Raw genomic sequence first — 21,938 nt, 5'->3', positions numbered from 1 at the left:
CTTCTGGTAAATATTAGAAACAATTATGATAAATAAAATATTTGCAGTTGTACCTTTATAAATATTGAAAATACAAAATTTTGAATTTCATTGAGTTCTATTCAAGTGAGATGAAGTGTATGGACTGTGCGTATCTATACAAACATCCTGGACTATTGCACAAACAATAAACCAATAAACGGAATGCCATCCATGGACTTGGATCTAAACAGGAAGACAAAGTGTGAGAAAGGGAGTAGAGTAGAGTGGAGATGGGACACAGAGACAAGCAGTAAGGAGAGAGGAGGGGACAAAGTAATAAAAGCTATGTCAACAAATGCGCAAATTAAGTAGCTTAGGGATTGACATAAGTGTAAGTGCCCCATAGATGGTGCTGACTTGAATTTGGTTGTTGCTGTTGCTGTGGCTGCTGCTGTTGCTGTTGCTGTTCCTGCTCTGGTTGGCCAAGTGAATGCAATTGCAATTCCTGTTGCTGTTGCTGATGGCCCGGCGAAACTGCAGAAACAGGCAAAGGCAAATTAATTGCTGGTGCAGCATAGTGAGGACTAACAAAGTTGCCTCCATTTCCTTGACTTTGGCCTGTGTAGCCCATTTGCTCGTAGTAGGCAGTGCAATCCACTGGCACAGTAACTGTAGAGCTGGCACTCGAGCAGGCGGATGAGAGCGAAGCAGATGAATTCAAAGGAGGCGGCGAATGCTGATGATGATGATGATGATGATGATGCTGTTGGTGGTGATGGTGGTGGTGGTTCTGTTGGTTATGGGTCATGGATGGCATGGGTAGCATTTGATCCATGAGATACTGGTCAATTTCCTTGGGATCAATGTCGTTGGCCGTTTTGTAATTTAAAGCACCATTGACGCTAGATGCTGGATGTGGAACCGCGCCAGACTGCTGCTCCTCAGAGTCAGTTGGAAAGTTCACTGAAGTGGTTGGGGGGAAAGTGTAGCCCGGATGGAGTGTAGCCCTTGTGGCCCCAGCATAGCTATAACTATTGATATTCTCGAGAAAATCCATTTCTTGAGCTGCTTGATTATTGTAATTTCCTTCACCCAAAGCAATATACTCTCTGCCAGCGTCCAGAAGAACTCCGTAATCATTGTTGCACTGGACACTCACTCCCCCATTGCTGGGTTCACTCAATTGACGAAGAAGCAGACTTGAACTACTGTTAAGTTGTTTTAATGCTCCCGTACCACTGCAGGGCGTATCGGGCGGAGTCAGGGATGACGATAAGGAACTGGTGGTTGAGCAAGGAGAGTCGAGTAGTGCTCGCTCCGTTTCACAATTCAAGGCTAGGCCCTGTTCCATTAGACTAGCAGCACAGGCATTGTTCAGGGACTTCATGAATGCCTCGTTGCTAAATACATCCGAGCTGCTGCTCGAGCCACCCGTGGGCGAACAAAGGTTTAGGCCTGAACTATTCAGTGCGCCATTATTCGCTTTTGTCCGTCTTTGGCCATTGGATGAACTTGAATTGGCCGTACGTTGTGTCCTGACTGCGGCTACAGCACCACAGGAGCTCGATGATGATATGCCATCGTCTATGAGTCCTCCTCCTCCTCCTCCTCCTGCACCTCCTGCTCCCTGTTGCACTCTTGCCTTCTTTCTTCGGGGCTGGTATTTATAGTCGGGATGCTCCTGTTTATGCGTCATACGCAACTTTTCAGCAAATTCCATAAACGGTTTCTTATCGCTATCTTTCAGATTTCTGCAATATATTTTCAAAAATAAGGAAATAATCATGCTTTAAATTTATGACTTAGTCAAGTTGAGTCTCGTTTTTTATTTTTATGACCATACAAATTGGTTGACCAATAAATTGACAAGTTTTTCTAATTAACTGAGTGCGGATGCGTTAAGTCTTATCGGTTTAATTCCAAAGGGCTCCCATCCACACTTGATGCTTCTCCTCGACAAAAAAAAAATACAAATTCTTATCGCGTGTCGTCAACGAACGCGATGAACTGTGAAATTTTTAATTTCATAACAAACTAAAAACAAGAAAAAGAAAAAAACTACGCGGCTCTAAAAAACAGATTGTACATGATCATAAGAAAATTCTATAAATTGCCGTTGAGAATATGTAAAACTAAAATTAACTGAATAAGTAAATTAATTTATGCTGCTAAAGGGCAATCTGATAATATTAATTTATATAGAATTCACCTCAAATCATTCTAATTCAATAAATCCAATTTAAATTTTCATAAAACTATCAAAATTTCTGCTAGGATTAGCTCAAAATTTTTATACTCACTTCCATAGTTTTCCCAGTGATTTGCTTAATTCAGAATTTTGAAGATGTGGATATTGCTTGGACATGACACGGCGAGCTGCCTGGGCCCAGACCATAAAAGCATTCATAGGACGTTTGATGTGCTCCTTTTTGCGATCCGTGGGGGCTCTATATAAATACACAACAACAACAAAAAAAAAAAGGAAAAACAAATGCAAATATTAATTAAACATATAAGTAATTCAATTAGTTGATGAATTCGCCCACATACTTCAATCAATATGACAAGGCAATTCCAATTTAATATACAGATATTCCAATACACATTGCCACTTTGCCATTTTCATTGTTTTTATGCAACTTTTTTCCTTTCATTTCAATTTACATGTTGTGCTCGAATCCCAGCAATCAATGTATTCAATATGGTAAAGCAAATTCAATCAGAATGATACAAATACACTTTGTGTATGTGTATCGTGTGTATGTGTGTGATAAATATCTCCAAGACACTCTATGTATGCCTCTAATCCCTATGCCCAAGATGTCCCATTTTGCCACTGTCTCCTGTATATTGAATTATTTATCCTAAATCAACATGATCAGGCAAGAGATTTGTTAGATAAACCTTTCAATTGAGATGAACGTGTGCTACTGTGTGGGTGTTAATGGTGTCTGTGTGTGTGTAAAAGTATTTGATTTGCCTGGCTGCATTTTATGTTGGATGCCCTGATTCGAGTATCGAAAAGGAGACAAGTTTTCAATCAAAGCGAATCAATAAAGTGCCCAGGTGTTTCCCAATTCTCCCAAAACACTTGAAGCCTGGCCAAAGTGAAAACAAAAACTCAATCAAATAATGCCAAAGAGGAAATAAGCAAATTTTATACATATCAATATTCAAAACATAGATTCTTTTTTAATTTTTCTAATATCTAGTGAGTAATATATTAATATTAAACTTTACTTTGAACATGGTCTTAAATTTATGTATTAAACTTTCCGCTTATTGCAAGAACTCAAAAACAAATTACTTATAAATAGTTACTAAAATTATACTAAAATATGTTCAGAGTCCAAATGTTTTAAAGAAGAAATTAGATTCTTAGTTTTTTCAGTTGTCATTTCGGTAGTTTTTGGTTTTTTAAGGATTAAGCCATCATTCGTAAGATATGTTTATCTTTTGACCCTCCAACCAAAAAGATAATGATGAAAATTGGCTTAAAGGCTTTCATGTTATTAACTGTTTAATCAAAATCTAAAATGGTAACTGTATCTCACGAACTAGAGCCTACGATTTAGAGTAAACAATCCATGACACAGCGAAAAAGTGCGATTTTCTTATCCTGCGGAAAGCCTCAACTTTTTAAAATGAAAATTTTACAACATTTTCAAAATAATACAAATTTTTTTAACTCACTAAACTGTCTGTTAAATTCTCTTTCGAATTTGGCCAAAATTTTTACTAAATTTAAGAAACCATTTGAAAACGTTCACCTAAATTGTATTCTTTATTCAGACAGAGTTGAGCTATGGACAGATTGGCAGTTTCTATATAACTGAGTTAGTTTCTGTTTGAAGTTTATTTATCATTATTTTACCATTGACATACAGTAAAATAGCGATGGATTCAGAGGGACATTTTCAAAGGACAAAATATTATTAAGTCTCTCCCTTTTTACCATAATAAAACTACTTAAAAAGTACAGTAATTGGCTTCCTGGTACTTTACAAAGAGCCAACCATAGAGAAACTAATGAAAGGTAAAAGTACGCAAAGGTGTAGTAGATTTTATTTAGTCAATGGCAACATCATCCGGTTTCGTTGGAGTCCTTTTTCTGAGCTACTGTCTACTGTATTTTACCGCTGGGGCCGTTCTACGAATTGCGGACACACCTCCCATTTATGTATGTACATATGTGTACACTGTACACATTTATTATTTGATTCTGCGAATTCCACTGAAGTCATTCAGATGTTGCTCATTCAAAGTCAATGTCACGTGAGCGAGTGCCCATTTCCACATGGCAAGAGAGAGCAACATATGTGGAGATGGCCTTTTCCAAACACTAGCAACAACAATCACTGAACAAATTTTCGAGTGGAGTGGAGAATGCTATTTCTCAGGAGAGGATAAAAAACGCCACTGACACTTTCAATTGCAAACTGATCCAGTGCCACCCTTAAGGGCTTATCGCTGTTTGGTCACCTTTTCGCTTTCTGGAATCGGGCCAGTAGAAAAACAAATAGACCTGGAGAGTGAGCTGCATCCGTTGGATGCATTTGAATTGCCCGCACAACAAAAGTGAGAAAAATGTCGTAAAATGGTGGTTTAGTGCGTGGGAAAATGTGTGACAAGCTACCTAAGCAAACAATCAACAGCAGCAATAGAAGCAGCAGCAACTGCCTGCATTGCGGCGGCTGCAAATTGTTTACATTTGTATCTGTAAGATACATTTCAGTAAACTTGTGAAAACCATTTCAGTGACGCTGACTTTAGACGATGCCGATGGATGCGCCGCTTCAATGCTAATTAGTGGCATTTGTCCTCAACTTTACATGAGCTTACAAATTGAAAATGGAAATTTTGTATCTTCAAAATTATTTTGTATCTGTAAATAGTGTGTATAACACAGCATAGTTATTCTATGGGGGATTTGCCGATGCTCTGCAGACAATTTGAAATTTTCTTTTTCTCATTGCTGTGTTTGTTAATAACAAAGAGCGGCAAATGGTCCATTTGCCGATAAACAACTATGGCAGATGCAAAAAAAAAATGAGGAGAAAAAACCGAAAAAAAATACAAAATTCTTTGCAGTTCTTGCTCATTTCTCATATGCGCAAGCTAACGGCCACTTGAAGATATCACTTAATGAGATTTACGCATCTTCAAATGCAACAACAACTAAAACAACAACAACAACAACAACAATGATGATGAAGACGTGCTTGAGTGCCAATTGCCGACGAGGAAGTGCAGAGGAAAGGAGGAAATTCTTAGTCTGAAAACTGAAAACTGAATGCGCGAATGCAGCAGAAGGCGAACATCACTTGATTCTGATTAGCGTGCTGTCAAGCGTGAGAGTTGATTACACACAAATACAAATACACACACACAAGTACTTGCAAGATGTGCATACATGTGCACATACACACATTGTCTTAAAAGGCTACGGGAGGGGCAGAGTGGAAAGGGTCACAACGCCGACGATACCAACGGCAGATAACCAAAATCAAGTCGCCAGCATCCAAGTCCCGTCGTTGGACCTGATATTTGCCCCCTGCCCCACCCCCCGGTTGATATATATCTCTTTCTCTTTTCCATAATCGCTTCATAAACTGCCGCAAAGTTATAATTGAGTCCAGAGCCCGGACTACGGACGGACTATGGACAGCTAAAGGACAATGTTGCTAATAAGTAAGTACTTATCACCAAGATCTGCCACAATTTTTGGTTTGACCAATAATTTTTTGTTTTTTTTTCCATTTTTTTTTGGAGATGTAAACATAAAAGTAATTATGGAAAATTAGTAAATTTTGTAAATGAAATTTCAGTAACTACTAACCAAAGTTTTATAAATAGCTGGATTTAATTACAATAAGATTTATGCGTATATTTTAAACAATTACTTATCTAAAACTGGCTCAAATCCTATATAAAGATTATATATTTTTGATTTCCCTACTTTAATTGAGTTTTTTGGCTATAGAATGCTACTTCAAGTTCAATTCTCATTAAAAGATATGTAAGTATTTTGTCAGTTTTTGATATGGCAAGAAAAGAGATGTACCTATTGTTTGACAAAAAAAAAGATTTTCAATTTAAACAAGACAAAAAATTATGAAATCTGACGCAAAGATTTTCAAAATATGACTAAAATTAAACACAAAACTCTCGAAAATTAAGTTTTACCTGTAGACATATATTGAACATTTGTTTTTCTAAGGGATGTCCTGATAAAAGTATGAATATTTAGTTTTTCTTATAGTTAATTTCATCAAACCTTCAAAAACCTGTAGGTCTTGAACCAATCAATTTTTCATCGAATTTTGGAAATTTTGTCAAACTGTGTATTCAATTTATTAAGCATAATTTGCCTATTCATGATGCTACCATTTCTATCTCTCTCTCTCTCTGTAAATGTCTCTTCTTCCTCTCTATTTCTTTTTATGCTCTTTGAATTCAAAAATCGAGACGAAATGTCCATGTATTCATATTTCTATTGACAAGTAAGCCAATGTGCTCTTCCTACAGGCAATGTTTCCTTTCAAAACTCGGACAATCTGTGTGCAGGGCGGTTGCCAAAATAACTGACTGCCCGGTGCAAAGAACAACAAATATTCAGGATATCGAACTTGCACCCAGTGGCTATTTTCTTTCATAAGGACATCAGTCAACGACATGATTTGACAATGGGCGGAGAACATCAAATGGTCTCATGGGTTTCCTCGTTAATTAATTTCAAACTCAGGCAGAGGAGTATTCTAAGGCAGAAGTTGTTTGGATTATAAATTAAACTATAGATTTTCAATTAAAGTGCAATTTTGAGATTATTGTTTTCATTAAGTTCTGAAAAAAGAACCTGGAAATTTCATATACATCGACTATAGTTAGATTTTCAATTTGTATTGGTTGTTTTTTTCAACCATTTCTCTTTTTGTCGTCTCTGCAAATCTCTAATCCAACGCACTTGCCACATCTATGAATGTATGTGCGGCTGGGATGTGGCGCACTTGTTAAGCTTTTACTTTTTAATTTAAGCCGCTCTTATCCGCCACTCCGCCAATTCGACGGCGACGGCGACTTTGCTGCCACTTCCACTTCATTCAGGACGCAATTTTTTTGCGGTGCTTGTTTGTTGTTGTTGGTGTGTGTGGGTTTTTATTTTTTTTTATTTTTCCTCTTCTTTTTTTGGCGCTTTTTTTTCAATTTCCAAGTCAATTTATTTTTACAGCTAACGTCGACGTCGCACTCGAGAGTGGAGCACCAAAAAGGACACGAGGTTCGTATCGACAGTGACCATGCCATGAACTGGATAGGCGTGAACGAAGCTGATAGTGATGGTGAATCGTCGTCAGCCGATAGTCCATGGCCTATGCCGCATTGAAGTGGAAGAGGAGAGAATATCTGATGACTGGGGCAATGGAGAAGAAAAGGGAATGGGTGGGGTATTGGGTACACAATGGAGAGGAGAGCACAATGGCTTTATATTGGTGGTGCTTTTGTTGTCGCTTGGTGGTGATGGTGGTGGTGGTAGTGGTGGTGCTTTTATTTGGGCAACTACAATCAATGTTTAACGATGTAGACCATATGTCCCTGACATTTGATTTTATAAATGTCATGGAGCTGCCCAGAATCAAGACTAGGATCAAATGACACACTTGTCGATAAAAGATATTTGGTTTGCATTGCGTGATATTTAATCCCTAAAAGGCTTAACCAAAGAAGCAGCAATAAAGAGATACAATCTAACTAGTTATCCCAAGTTCCCTTAATATCTCGAACTAAACTCAAAGTACGATTTAGGCGAAATTTAATTTAAATACTTATTAGGCCCACCTTTACTTGGAAATTGTGTAGCTAATTGAAAAGTTTCAGAATTGCTTACATGTTTATACATTTCCGTCAGTTGTTGTTGTGGTGGGGATATCCTAAAAACCATCCATTTTGGATATATGTATCCTCAAAAGACCTCACTCCACAGGAATATCCCGCAGGGTCAGATACTGGATTCGTCCTTTTAAAAGTGTCATGTCAAGCGGTTGTTTCTGGCAACAGGAGCTTTAGGGAAAAGCTTTTTTGACTTATAAAATATGCTCTGAATTTCACGCGAAAAAAAATATTTTACCCTCAAAATAAAAATAAAAATTTTACTGGTACTGAAAGGGGGAAATGTAAAACTCAATTTAGCCAACTCGATGATCCACTTCATTTCCGGCAGACTGATAGCTGGATTTAAGTATTTTGTATGGATGATTTGACTACCCCCATTGGGATGACTGCCCCTGCCCCCCAGAATTCAACCAAGTGCCAAACTCCTGGCCCATTGTCACTCTCATCCGCTTCCAAAAAACGCTTCGAGTTGAAAAGTGTTTTGTGAATTTACAGCAAAAGCTACAGCCAAAGCTACAGGAGGCCGTTGGCCCAAAAGTATATGCAAAAATCTATGCAGACACGTGAAAATACTGAAAAACCCCACCAACCCACACCAAGGCTGTGGTTCTTGGCCACCACCAAAATCAATATTTGTCTTGTAAGCCGCACGTGTATCAAACTTGTGTGGCAGCAACTGGAAACTTTTGCCCGGACCAGAGGAACATGTTCATTCGGGTTGTTCAGAATCAGCCTCCCAGCCGTCAGGACCAAGCCGTTTTCATGTACAGTGACAGCAAGTGATTAGGGTAAAATTGCTAAGGCAAATTCAACTATTAAATATTGAACAATTTAGATCCGTTTATTAAGGAACTACAGCAGTATATTAGAAATTAAGTAAAGTGTTTTAGAAATCATAATTACATGTACACATCTCTATGTCTCGACATCCAACATCCAAAGATATCCAAATCAGAAAAGTTAAAGTGTTAATAATCCATATTTGCTGTTGGTGAAATTGAGGCAGAAAGCTAGGATATCCTAGCCTCCCTTAAAGCTAGAAACTCCATTAAATCCTCTTTATTGTTTTTTTTGTACCATAATACTAAGCAACAGCAAGTTTGTTTCTAGAACATATGTAAGTATATAATCACGTACATATATTACAAATTATAAGTCATTTCTGTGGGTATATATAAACGTCTAGTGAGAATGTACAGAACAATTTAAGTATGGTCACAAGAATGTTCTTAATCAAGAAAACCATTTTCCAACTGCATCAAAATGTTGGAAAAATATAGAAAACTTTAGAAAAATACAAATCTAACATCTGTTAAACTCACTTTTTATATAGACATAATACAGTAGCCGATCCAGCTCATATGTAGGAGAGAAATTAAAAGAGAAAATTAACAATAAGGAGAAGCCAACGCGGACAATTTACGGGAAAATCGTTATTGGATATCGAAATTTGAGTAGTTTCAGGGTTAAAGGTTAAAGTATCACTAATCTAAAATCTTTCCCTAACTCCCACTAGATCAGTCACTGGATAACATCACGTATAATTTAAAATACATACAGTTAATTCAAAACAACGTCTATAAAACCAGCCTCTTAAATAGAAATATCCTTCTTATGCATTCTTGCTTTAAAAAAGAACTATAAATAAAACATTGCCAAAAAGTTGTACAGTCAAACAGTAGAGTAATTAATTTAAGCATCACTTTTGAAAATAATTCCATATCCTCCTAAATATAGCTACTTGGAGAATCAACTATGTATGCCCAAATATTTCAATTGAAACATTTTGTGTACACAAAGTTTGTCCCACTGTATAAAAGAGTTGATGTTGATAAAGGATATTGTTGAACCCAGTTCGTTATTCGTTGTAGCGGTGAGATTCTCCGACTTGTGTTAGAATGTAAGTGAAGTGTATTAGTTTAGGCCGCCCACTGGCTGACTGACTTTACTCTGACTTGTGGACTATGTAAATGCGTTGTGGTGTGACTTAAGGGGTAGACAAAAAGACAAGACAGAAAAATCATGCTATGTACATAGTAGAGTAGTTCTAACTTTTGATGATATCACAACCGATTCGAACTCCCCACCACCTGGATGTTATGACAACATGAAAAACACCAGATAAGCAATAAATTATTTATAATGTCGCCCAATGTCTGCTTTAACCACCCCAAAAAAAAAAAAAAAGAAGAAAAAAGTTAATGTCGATTTTACTTGGCCTGGGAACGTCTTATCTAATCGAGAAGTAAATATAGAAAGGAGCGCATAAAAATTAAAGCTATTAGCTCGAAAGGGTTTTCGAATCCCCAACACAACTCGTACATGGGCAATAGGGGAGTCCATCTTATACATAAGTATGTAGGTAATCAGATACATATATATATAAGTCGCACGTTGAAAGTGTTTTCAATAGCTCTCCCCCCATATATTAGGCAATAGCACACCAAAAAAAAAGAATGTACGGAACTCGCCAAATTGCTCAAGTGGACAGCCAATAATATTCCCAATACTCTGCCTTTTATTTGTGGTTTCGTTACTTTATTTGCTCATCAAATTTCAATTTATTGGACTATAAGTTCCCAAAGAATGATTCATCCCATATTGATTTATCTAAATTAAACAAATGAACATTTTTATAGGTGTTTTTGTGGTTTAAAAATTAACAATATTCTCTCAGTCATATGAGAAACATGTTGTGCGCTTCAGATTTTATATGCTCCATATGTATTTTACTCTTTATATTCCTTATTCGGATTGTTTGATCTTAAAATTTGTTTTGTAAGGGTTTGGCAAATATTAAGCAAATATTATATTTGAGCAATTTCGAATCGAAGGAATTCAGACCAAAAACATAAGGAAATTATAAAAAGATTTTTAAATATATTTAGAACATTTGAAAGCGGTTTACAGATTAGTTTTTGTTTAAAAAGAAGATCTATTGAAGGTTGGTTTGAACCTAGTAAAGTATATGTATTTTTGATCATCAATATAAGTCGAATCGATAAAGAAATTTGTATTTAACAGATGATATTTTGTCTTATAATTAATCCAAAATCCAATCCAAAAATTAATTTATAAACACCAAATTTATATAGTATTGTAGAGTTTAAAAGTAATGAAGTTTTCATAACTACTTTTGTCCTAGAGCTCATCAAATCAATATTTTACAAGAATGAGATTCTATAACATCAAGAGCATGTCTGTAAATGACATGCGAAACGTTTAAGAGTATGCAAAATAATATAAATCTTATTTTTCTATATCAAGGAGTCATGTTCTTACACTACGTCCATGGCAAAGTGTGTGTAGATTCATAAAAAAAATAAAATAAAATTGTTAAAGAAAAATACTGCATAAATCATAAGGTAAACAATTTCTAGTGTGACTTTAAAAAGGGTTGAGTGGGCTAGCAGGGCTTGAAGGGAGAGCCAAGACTCTTGGGTAGACAAATAAAGAAAAGGAAATGGAAATGGCGCTCATATCCTTGTGCAAACACACACGTGCTTATGACAGCGCATTTTGCCAGCAAAGCGTTTCTAGCCAAGGATGTTTATTTGCTATGACCAACTGAGTTGAGCATTAACCCTGATAAGCAACAAAGCAGAGCGAGGAAACGCACTAAGTCAGATAAGGCAACAACAAGTTACATACATAGTTGAAGGCAGTAATAATAAGAAAGTAAAATAGTATACAGAGAGATGGAGAGAGAGATAGAGGGAGAGAGAGAGACCATTGCTAATTATTGTGCAAACCCAAAGGTAAGCCTAAGGATCAGAGGTATGAGACCGCAATTTGCATTCTCACGACTTGATCAAAATTTTGTCCTGTACCATGACCAGCAACATCTTTCTCATTATTGGCATAGTCATCATCATCATCATCATCATCATTATCGACATCTTCCGGCACCTTCAAACTCCTCTGTCAAGTGTCAATTTGCAGTGCTAACTGTCAACGGCAACTGTATGTATGAATGGATGTATGTATGTATGTAACTATGTATGTATGTATGTTTCTGTATCTGTATTCACCTTTAGGTCTTTTGCTGCCTGCCTCCCTTTTTTTTTTTTTTGTTCACACACTCCCTCACCTGACTCTTGTTGTGGTTAACTTTGGGTTTTGTCTCCTCCTCTCTTTCTCCACCTTGTTAGCAGTTAGCATCTTAACGCTAAAAACATATTTATTCGCTTTCCATGCCTGAATTGATTTGTCGTCTTCATATATTGAACATGATTCTTCGTCACTTTTATTATATGTACCCACATACATAGAAAATATACAATACATATACATATACATGTATGTATGCCTATGTATTGCATTGTATCTTGTATTTTATTTGTTTTCTTCATATTTTGTATCTTGTGTCTTTTTTTTGTTATTGTGCTTCCCCGCCAGAAAACACCATTTTGTTAGTCCTCGCCTCTCTCTTTCTCTGCCACTCTTCATCTCTCTCAGACCGACCACAATATGTCTATATATTTATGTCTATATATGTTTACAAGTAGGTACAAGTAGTTAATATACTTGTATGCACATAGATACATGTTTAAATATATATTTATGTATGCATTTAGAATTGTTTATTATATTATGTATTTTAATATTTGCTTAAGCCAATTTAAAGTTATGGTTAGCCTTTTCGCAGTTTTGCGGCTCATTTTAATGAAGATTTATTCAAATTTTTCATAAGAATTATGTGATATGTGCTGATTTTTCAGGAAGGTAGCGAATCGAGTGAAATTTTTCACCCAAACCCGAAATTTTAACTCTAAAACTGGCCAAGAACGTTTATCTCTCTGCCATTGCTGCTGTAAATCCATAGAATCCATAAGAAACCTTTTAAATGTTGATTGGAAGCTTAGCTCGTTTAATAATTGATCGATCCTTGCAAGACGATCGTCGTCACAACAACTCTTTTATCCTTTTCTACTACGTTTCACAAAATTGACTAAACCAACACAAAATACCAACGTATCCCCCTAATATCCATCTTCCATTTCATTCTTCTATTAATTTCACTTACTTGGCAGATGCCTGAACCAGATTCCAATCATAACCCTCGAGAACTTTCATCACGGCACTAGTTATACGTTCATCCTCTTTACGTCCACCCTGACCGGCAGCTCGTTTTTGTTCCGCCTTTAGGGCATAATTGGCCAGGACCAAAGTCTCCACTGGCTTAACGCGATCCGCTCCATTCTTGGAATTTTCACTCATTTTCAGAGTAATCTTGTGTTTTGATTTATTTAATTATTATTCTTTTTCTGCTAATCAACCACCGTCGGTAACTGAAACCATCAATTTTCGGAGCATTCAAATCACCAACTGCGGACACAAATTTCTCTCTCTAGGTTTTCCTAAGCCGACGCGACGCAGTTAACATGCAAACAGCAACTGATCTGGCGCCCAAGTCTGAATGATGAGCAAGCCCCCAAAATGAAAAAAAAACACATATAGGAGACAGAGATCGGTGCTCGGTGCTCGCTGCTCGGCGATCGTGAGATCATACGACGATAGCAAAGATAAGCCAAGTCTTCAGTGGTTGGTTGCTTGCTGCTCCGTATTGTGGGTGTGTGGAACGGGGGAATGGGGAGCCTTTGTTAGGGGCAACTAACTGGAGCCGACGATACGCTACGGGGACACAAATAAAAATAACGCTACGCGTGTAAACATTAACATGTTCGTGTGAAATTAGGTGGCCCTAGAGCACCAAAGATCGGTAAGAAATAAAGAAGTTAAATCGAAAAAGAGGACAGAGAGCAATATGGATTTATGACACCAACATGAGAGGGTGGAAACCCACTTGTTGCAGCTGCATTTCAAAAGGAACAGGAATGCAGTTAACTGGAGTGGGATCGAAATCAGAAATCAAGGCAGTCAATAAGACTATTTCAGGACTATCGATGATGAGTAGAGGGATGTGAAATTATACAAATGGATGATGAGAAAGTTAGTTACATTAATAATAAATGCTAGAAACTGAATATTATTTGAATGAGTGTTGAGTTTTCTAACCGATAACTTAACTTAACTCTAGTGTAATCCTCTGACTTAATAGTGACGATCTAAAATGTACATTGTACTGAAAATCAAAGTGTCCAAAGGACCAAATCTATAATCCTTTTTCTAAATCATCACCTAATCATATTTGTATTAATATGTGCATATATTTCATTGATCGATCACTTAACCGCCGTGCACCAGTTATCTACCGGTAAATATCGAACGGCATAAACAAAATGAATATCAAAATCATAAAAAAATTTTAAAACTGAAATCAAATCTCGAGAAAAACGTTTCGTTTCCCCCCACCATTCGAAAAAAAACTGGATGCTATTCATTTCATGGTCGTAAAAATTTAGAGTGATATTTTTTTCCTCTTTTGTTTTTCAGCCAGTTTCAACTGGAAGTAATATGTATATAGAAAAATTATCCATACAATCGTAACTTTTACCCTACATGTTTTCTCTCTATTGGTGTATTTTTTTTTTCTTTTTACAACTTTATAATTTTTACAACTCAATTAACTTTTTTCCCCCATTTATTTCTAAAACGCCGACAGCCTCTAAACCAAAACTAAACACTAAAAGAAACCAAAAATGCATGAACGAAATCATAAATACCTAGTAGAATTCAGATACTTCAAATGAGCATTTTATGTGATAAAAAAATCCCAAATAAAAATGCTATACACTAAGTCAAAGAGTCGACTTAAATGTACCGTTTAAAAAATGTTGAATATTGTCTAGAAATGAACCAAAAGGGATTAAGAGAAGGATTACTACGATTTCAGTACTTTCCAAGAAAGCCAAGTTAACATCTTTAAAGAATAGACAATACGAGTAAATCATATAAGTAGAGTGTGCATACCCTTTATTTACTATATGAACGCAGGGTATCATAACAAACGTCAAATCTACTATTGGCATTTTGGTGTTATTTTGGTTTTTTTTTTCTCTTCTTTTGGTAAGTGTCATAAAAGGCATCAAAATGGAAATTATTCGCCTTTATATAGTAGTCCGTCTATAGGCACATAAAACATGGCTCCATAGTTCGCTGAACTGACCGACTGCATCAACTGGAACTAGAAAATTAATAACGCGCCTGCTGCCCCTAGGCAGCAGCTAACAATTTGACGGCAAAGTTGAAAGTGACTTGTTGATAAACCGTCTACTATGTATGTGCAAAAATAAAAAAAAAAACAAATATTAAAATAAAAAAATATTTTGAATTAATTAAGAATATTTGCTTATTCGCTGCTTGGCTTATGGTTTCATAATCAAATTGGAGCAGAGCAGAGAGAAAGGTCGCCAATGTCGGTCGGCAATGCAGCTGGAGGCACAGACGAAGGAAGGCAGGAATTAGGAGGCAGATGACATACAAAAAAGAAAAAAAAAAGTTGGGCAGCTCAACGCAGCGGATGCGATGAGCCCGCTTGACAATTTGTGACTTGCCATGAAATCGTATTATTTGATCTAAGCCGACAACCTACTATATGCCATATAAATATTTATGTATGTATATGTATTCATATACTTGTAGCGAGACATCTTAAACGAAACCAAATGGTCGTTAGAAATACTTGCAAAGTTCTGCCAGAGAATCAGCGAGAGCAACCAATTTCGATTCCAAGTTCTGCGACGACATGTGTTCCGGAAATATTTAGCAAAACAACAATCGGAAAAGATACATACATACATACAGATATAAACAAAAAAGAAAAACATTAATACCATATGTAGGTAGATATACATATACACAGAAAGAAAAATTATTAATATTTCAGATCATTTAAGCCGAATGAATATGAGAGATTAGCAAGCACTTTACTTAACTAAGCTATAAAATTTAAAATAGGACATTAATTTTAAGTAAAATTGAGGCTCATATTAATTGCTCTTCATCAATTTCTTTTTTTTAATTACCATATCTGAAAACTGACGAGAGCCGGAGTGAGATATTTAGGTGTGTAAGTAAAGTTTTATCCTATTTTCGTACTCCTTGACTCATCAGCTATCGATCGTATGCACCTATATAACTTTTTTGCTGCCTGAGATATCTGTGGTAAAAGCTAAGATGCTAAATGAAAATACTCTCTGCTAGATACAAAACTAGTTGAGCACTCATTTGTACAAAGATACATACGTCATTTTGTTTTATATTCCCATACGTTGCGTTTGGAACCTGACCAGTGCCGGACTTAGCAAGCGCAAGGACTGCAGCAATCAAAAACCAATATGTAAGTTTAATGTCACTTAGAAAATCACTTTCCAATGTGAAAGTTATGTCATCATTGAAAATCGGTCAAATACTAAATATGTTGACTATGTTAGCTACAGTCCCCGCGCTAACTTAGTCCAGCACTGTTTTGACCATCGGCTCGCGACGTTATGCCATTGGCTGATCGCTAATGAAACTTTATCTGTGTGTGTGCATTTATGTTTGTAAGAGTTGTAAATTAATTTAGCCTAGATCGCAAACAAACCGCCAATCAGAAGCTAGCAGAGGCGTTCTTTAGACACTGGTTTAATAAAACAATATGTAAAAGTAAAAGCGTGCCCTATGTGGCATATATCTAAAATAATTATTGTTGTTGAATTTTCTATTTCAAAAATCAGATGGTGGTAGTCTATATTTTAAAACGCTTCGGTTAAGTGTCTCAAATAATAAATAACAAGCGTCAAAAAATTTGTTTTACCGATTAACTAAATATGGACAATTGTGGAATACCATTAGTGATGTTTTATTATTTAATACAGTTTTCTTTTTAAAGAAACCATTATAAAATGCATTTTGAGAAATGGTCCCTTTTTTAAATATTTTCAAATACGCCGCAGCCTCGCCGTGAGGCGCCACTGTTGAGCCGCGAGTCGTTTTGAGAGCGCTGCTTTTGAGCTGTGAGCAAGCTCGCGAGCATCACTAGTCGCGCGGCGAAAAAATGTTATCGATAAGTAACACTGTAACCTCTTGAATTCGCTCGAAGCGAATTAATGCACCAAATTATAAAATTGCAAGTCAAATAATAAATAAAAGCACCAAATTAATGCAAAATGTAAGTGGTATCTGTAATTCAATGTGTATATAAATGTGTAATGTGCGCGTCCCAATTATCTGTGCGTAAACTGTGCATAACAAAGGCCTCAAAAAGACTTCATTTGGGGCCACAGCCAGCCACCTTTTTGCAGTTGTAGTGGTGTGAAAACGCTGAAACAGTCTGGCTAGCAACGTGCTGCCTGTATAAACAGCTCAAGAGCAAGCGAGACATCTATACATATGTGAGTGTTGTGTTGGTGTGTGTTTGTGTGTGTGTCAGGGCGAACGACTCGCATAAGTTTTAGTTTTTCCTTTTAATAAGTTTTTTTTATGTCGCAGTCTTCGATTCAGTTTGGATTAATGCTTCTAATTTTTCCAAACGATTTCTCGGATCATTTTCCAAATGTTTTGTTTGTGAATAGCATTTTTTCGACGACTGCACAAATCGGATGAATTTGCATCCTCCACATAATCCTAATTGCCATATGTGTGCAAAATGTTTAATTAATGCAAATATGAATAATGCAAAATGTATTTTGCTATCGTTTATATTAACGTGTTCGTAAAACGGAAGTTGAAAATCCTATTGAGTTTCCTCTGTTTTCAGTTAAAACAAAAGAAAAAGCAAGAAATAAAAAGTGAAAATAACGGAATCGGCACACGGATAGCCCCCAAAACTGGCCAAGGTAGGCGCCAACCATCCCCCGTCTGAGTCTCCTTAAACGCCATTGCCACCTTCAGTTATCAGCGAGTTAACTGCAATTTTTTTCATTGTCGTCCTTGCCGTTGAGTTGTTAGCATGACGAATTATCGGATTGCCTGTTTAAACAACTGTTTTCTCACTCCATAGTTCTTCATTATTGTTTTCCCTGAACCTTATTTAGAGGTATAAATTACTTATGACCTGAGTAATTATCACAAAAAAAATAATTAAACTCAAATTATTCTGAATTCCAATTAGCATATTTTGACTTACTACAAAATACTGTAAAGAAGTTTAAAGTACTAGTATAAACTCACTTAAAATCCATCCCTGGAATTACGTATATACATACATACATACATATATGTTTATTTATCACCGAATCTCCTTTGTTCTCTGCAAATGAGATTTTTGCGGAAGTCTTTGGCCGCCAACGCAACACATGCAATTGTAACAAGTAGATAACCAATCAATTCTTAAAGATTCGACTAATTGGATACCCTACCAAAAAAAAACAGCTCCATAAATAAGTTCGATCAGCTGTTGTTGTTTTTGTGAGATTCTCTTGACAAGTGAAGCAGCTAGCGGGAGAGTGACAAAAATAAAGAGAGAGAGAGCTAGTGAGAAACAAAGTGAGTGTCGTCACCGTCTCCCGCCTGCGCACCTGGCTAAAAACATATTAACTAGAACGTGTTTAAAATACATATATATATATAAAAAACCTCGACACTGAAAAAAACGGTACATTTTGGTAAATGAAACCCAGTGACGCGACAAACGCAACCTGAAAAGTGTTAAATGAATCAGAATCGGCACAAAGCATCAAACAACAACACAAGTGCCAGTGCCAGTTTTTGAGGTTAGAATGCTCCCCAGTGCTCCCCTCTCTGTGTCCACTTCGCTGTGTCTCCCACTCTCTCTTTCTCTCGCTCTTGCCTCTTAAACTCCACAGGTATGTGGGATAGAGAAAGAAATGCGTGAGCGGGCATTAAAAGAAAGCAAAAGAATAGATAAAGTGAGAAAAAGTGTAAATAAAAGACAAAAGTGCAAGAAAGCAAAAACAACAAACAAACAGTTTGAGCAGTCTTTTGTCACGCACATACAGACAATTTCTTATGAGTGTATGCATGTATGGGTATTATTTCGGGCAAAGTGAAAACTTTCTGCTGCACATTTATTTGTTGTCTTGTCTTGTCTTTTCTATCTCCTCCCACCCGTGAATCTATGTACAACCATACATACATATACGCGTATGTATGTATGTCTGTATGTATAATGGGCTTACTGTCATCCACCTCCCCCTTCTATCCTAACAATTAAGCGGCAATTTTTATAGCCACCAAGTTTTTTTCTTTTTGTTTGTTTCTTCTTCCTTCGTTTTTATTTACTTTAAAGTCTAATTAATACACGACAAACACACACGCACATAATTTTTTAACCTGCGATAGTGCAATATTTATCGTGTTTGTTGGTTTTGCCCCTTTTGCAATTTTTAAGCCGATTCATTCACTTAATGCTAAAGTCGTCATTTGTTTTGCTTTTTCTTCTTCTTCGTTGTTTTTTATTGCTTTATTGTTAAGTTATTTTAGGAATTACTCTGTTGCTGGGCCACCGATTTACACTGTGCAGCAAATGAAACATAGAAAACCCTTTATCTAGGATCTAGAATCTGAAAGAGAGACATATTTGTTTATAATAATACGTTTTTAAGGTCATAAACTTGAATGATAATGAAAGATAAAGTAAAGAACAACAATTCTTCGCTATAAAAAATAAACAATTTTATGTTATATTTCTCTTTTATACATTTGCAGCGCAAAATTGGTAGCTGATTCAGTTCTCTTGACTGATTCAACGACGAGGACGTCCTGCCCAACATAAAGCCTTTTTTTGGCGACTGTCTTAAAAATTATTTGATACAACATTTTGGACAACAGGACATCGTCAGGTGCTTATTATAATTCTGAGATTTAAATGTACATTGAAAGTTTTTATTTCTATTGCCGCAATATGTTAACATTTTTCTTCAAATGAACTTGATAAATGTTTAATAAGCTTCTCACTTTAAAAGCATTTTTGTGGTAAGCAATCAATTACCTAAGTTACATCCCCCTTCATTGTGGAAGTGGTCGGAAAACGTGTTGCGCAGTCTTATGGTTATAGAAGCTTTCAGTGTACAAAAATGTGACATTTGCATAACGCATATTGTTGATCCTATTTTCCACCCTCACAGCAGGCAGGCAGTGCACGTCGCCGTGCTAGGACAGCTAGAGCAGCACAAGAAGTAGCTCCGATAAGAAGAGTAACTTTAACGACACTCTAAGAAACACACACACACAGAGCAGACAAAATGGAACTGCGTGTGGGCAATAAATATCGACTAGGTCGAAAAATTGGCTCTGGATCCTTTGGTGACATCTATTTGGGCACAACTATCAACACAGGCGAGGAGGTGGCCATCAAATTGGAATGCATACGCACTAAACATCCACAATTGCACATCGAGTCCAAATTCTATAAAACGATGCAAGGTGGCATTGGTATACCGCGAATTATTTGGTGCGGCAGCGAGGGTGATTACAATGTTATGGTTATGGAGCTGTTGGGTCCCTCCTTGGAGGATCTATTTAATTTTTGTTCTCGTCGCTTTTCACTCAAGACGGTTCTTTTGCTGGCGGATCAGATGATTTCGCGCATTGACTATATACACTCGAGAGATTTCATTCATCGCGACATAAAACCTGATAACTTTTTGATGGGCCTGGGTAAGAAAGGCAATTTGGTCTATATCATTGATTTTGGATTGGCCAAGAAATTCCGTGATGCCCGCTCCTTGAAGCATATCCCGTATCGGGAAAACAAGAATTTAACGGGCACAGCTCGTTATGCTTCTATTAACACACATCTGGGTATTGAGCAGTCCCGACGTGATGACCTTGAATCGCTTGGCTATGTTTTGATGTATTTCAATTTGGGTGCCCTTCCCTGGCAGGGCTTGAAAGCTGCCAATAAGCGTCAGAAATACGAACGCATATCGGAGAAAAAGCTCTCCACCTCGATTGTGGTGCTCTGCAAGGGATTCCCCAGTGAGTTTGTCAATTATCTAAACTTCTGCCGGCAGATGCACTTTGACCAGCGTCCCGATTACTGCCATTTGCGTAAGCTATTCCGTAATCTGTTCCATCGACTGGGCTTCACCTATGACTATGTATTCGACTGGAATCTGCTCAAGTTTGGTGGCCCACGAAATCCGCCGGCTATCCAACAGGCACAGGACGGTACAGATGGCCAGCAGGGTCAACAGGATGCTACGGCCGCAGCAGTGGCAGCAGCAGCCGTCTCACATCAGCAACAGCACAAGGTCAATAATGTGACCATGGCCACGGCTGGCGGAAGTACACAACAGCTGCTCAGCGGAAGCTCAGGTGCAGGTCAAACGCTTGCCATGCTTGGCGGAAACGGTGGCCAGCTGATTGGCGGCGGTAACAATGGGCTCAATATGGACGATTCAATGGCGGCAACAAATTCATCGCGACAGCCTTATGATACGCCGGAGCGTCGACCTTCAATACGCATGCGTCAAGGGGGTGGTAATGGAGGAGGTGGTGGAGGGGGTGGTGTTGTAGGTCTTCAAAATGATGTACGAAATGCTAAATAATATTTTATTGTTTAAATATAGAGTTAGAACACTAGAGAGGCGAAACTATCCAATATCATAATGACGAAGATGAATCACTCGATGACAAAACGATATTGCGTTTGTTTTGCAGACCTATTGGACTTTCGCTATGTAGAGATAAAAATCGGCAAAATACACACATAGAATATATAGACACATATATTTATATATATTCAATCATATATATGTATATCTATCTATGTATATATATGCTTTATGGCGGTATACATGTTTGAATGTAATACAAGGTGGACCTGGTCCCTTCCTCACCCATCGTACATTCATACACACACCCACACAAAACACACATGTATACATGATTTTTTTTGTACATTTTCATTTGTTCTGCTGCTTTGTATGTGTAGAAAGGGCTTATTAAGATTAATATAATTATATATACGTCATAAAATATAATTTTAGTTGAAAAACCTTTGTTGAAAGGCTGCCAGAAAGTAAAAACATGATTCATTTGATTGATCATGCAAGCGTCAAAAAAATAGGAGGACAAATTAAGAACAACAGCAGGCAATATATATATATATTTATATATATAGAATATATTCAGTTGATCGAGCTAACGACAACAAGAAGAACAAAATTAATGTAAAGCATAAAAACATTCTAAACATTTTGCTGTTGCATTTACGGAAATGATAAATCAAACTTGAAATG

At 36.8% G+C, this 21,938-nt stretch overlaps 2 protein-coding genes across 5 annotated transcripts; one reads left to right on the top strand and one right to left on the bottom strand.

Moving 5' to 3' along the window:
* Positions 1–5: 5 nt before the first annotated feature.
* Positions 6–13,213, bottom strand: LOC6649878 (probable serine/threonine-protein kinase DDB_G0272282). Its single transcript, XM_023179755.2, has 3 exons — positions 12,875–13,213; positions 2,262–2,408; positions 6–1,712 (listed from the first exon to the last, which is right to left on the bottom strand). Exons 1-3 carry the CDS (start codon positions 13,066–13,068, stop codon positions 335–337), a joined length of 1,719 nt encoding a protein of 572 aa, XP_023035523.1. The 5' UTR covers positions 13,069–13,213; the 3' UTR covers positions 6–334.
* A 3,585-nt stretch (positions 13,214–16,798) lies between these two features.
* On the top strand, positions 16,799–21,929 carry LOC6649877 (discs overgrown protein kinase). 4 transcript variants are annotated; one of them, XM_047009202.1, is made up of 3 exons: positions 16,799–16,903; positions 19,402–19,535; positions 19,824–21,929. In XM_047009202.1, exon 3 carries the CDS (start codon positions 19,938–19,940, stop codon positions 21,243–21,245), a length of 1,308 nt encoding a protein of 435 aa, XP_046865158.1. In that variant the 5' UTR covers positions 16,799–16,903; positions 19,402–19,535; positions 19,824–19,937; the 3' UTR covers positions 21,246–21,929. The 4 variants fall into 4 exon arrangements, with proteins under 4 accessions (XP_046865158.1, XP_046865157.1, XP_015032546.1 ...); XM_047009201.1 differs by having other exon boundaries at positions 19,821–21,929; XM_015177060.3 differs by lacking the exon at positions 16,799–16,903 and adding an exon at positions 16,925–17,126 and having other exon boundaries at positions 19,821–21,929.
* Positions 21,930–21,938: the final 9 nt, after the last annotated feature.

Source organism: Drosophila willistoni, chromosome 3R (genome assembly GCF_018902025.1).
Source record: "Drosophila willistoni isolate 14030-0811.24 chromosome 3R, UCI_dwil_1.1, whole genome shotgun sequence".
Taxonomy (NCBI): Eukaryota; Metazoa; Arthropoda; class Insecta; order Diptera; family Drosophilidae; genus Drosophila; species Drosophila willistoni.
This window is presented reverse-complemented; position numbering and strand designations above follow the sequence as displayed.

Bases quoted from the DNA above. Each gene is read 5' to 3' on its own strand.
- LOC6649878 (XM_023179755.2), bottom strand. From the start codon at position 13,068: ATGAGTGAAAATTCCAAGAATGGAGCGGATCGCGTTAAGCCAGTGGAG. The intron at 2,409-12,874 runs GTAAGTGAAATT...GTATTTATATAG, and splicing joins CTGGTTCAGGCATCTGCCAA to AGCCCCCACGGATCGCAAAA. The intron at 1,713-2,261 runs GTGAGTATAAAA...AATATATTGCAG, and splicing joins TCACTGGGAAAACTATGGAA to AAATCTGAAAGATAGCGATA.
- LOC6649877 (XM_047009202.1), top strand. From the start codon at position 19,938: ATGGAACTGCGTGTGGGCAATAAATATCGACTAGGTCGAAAAATTGGC.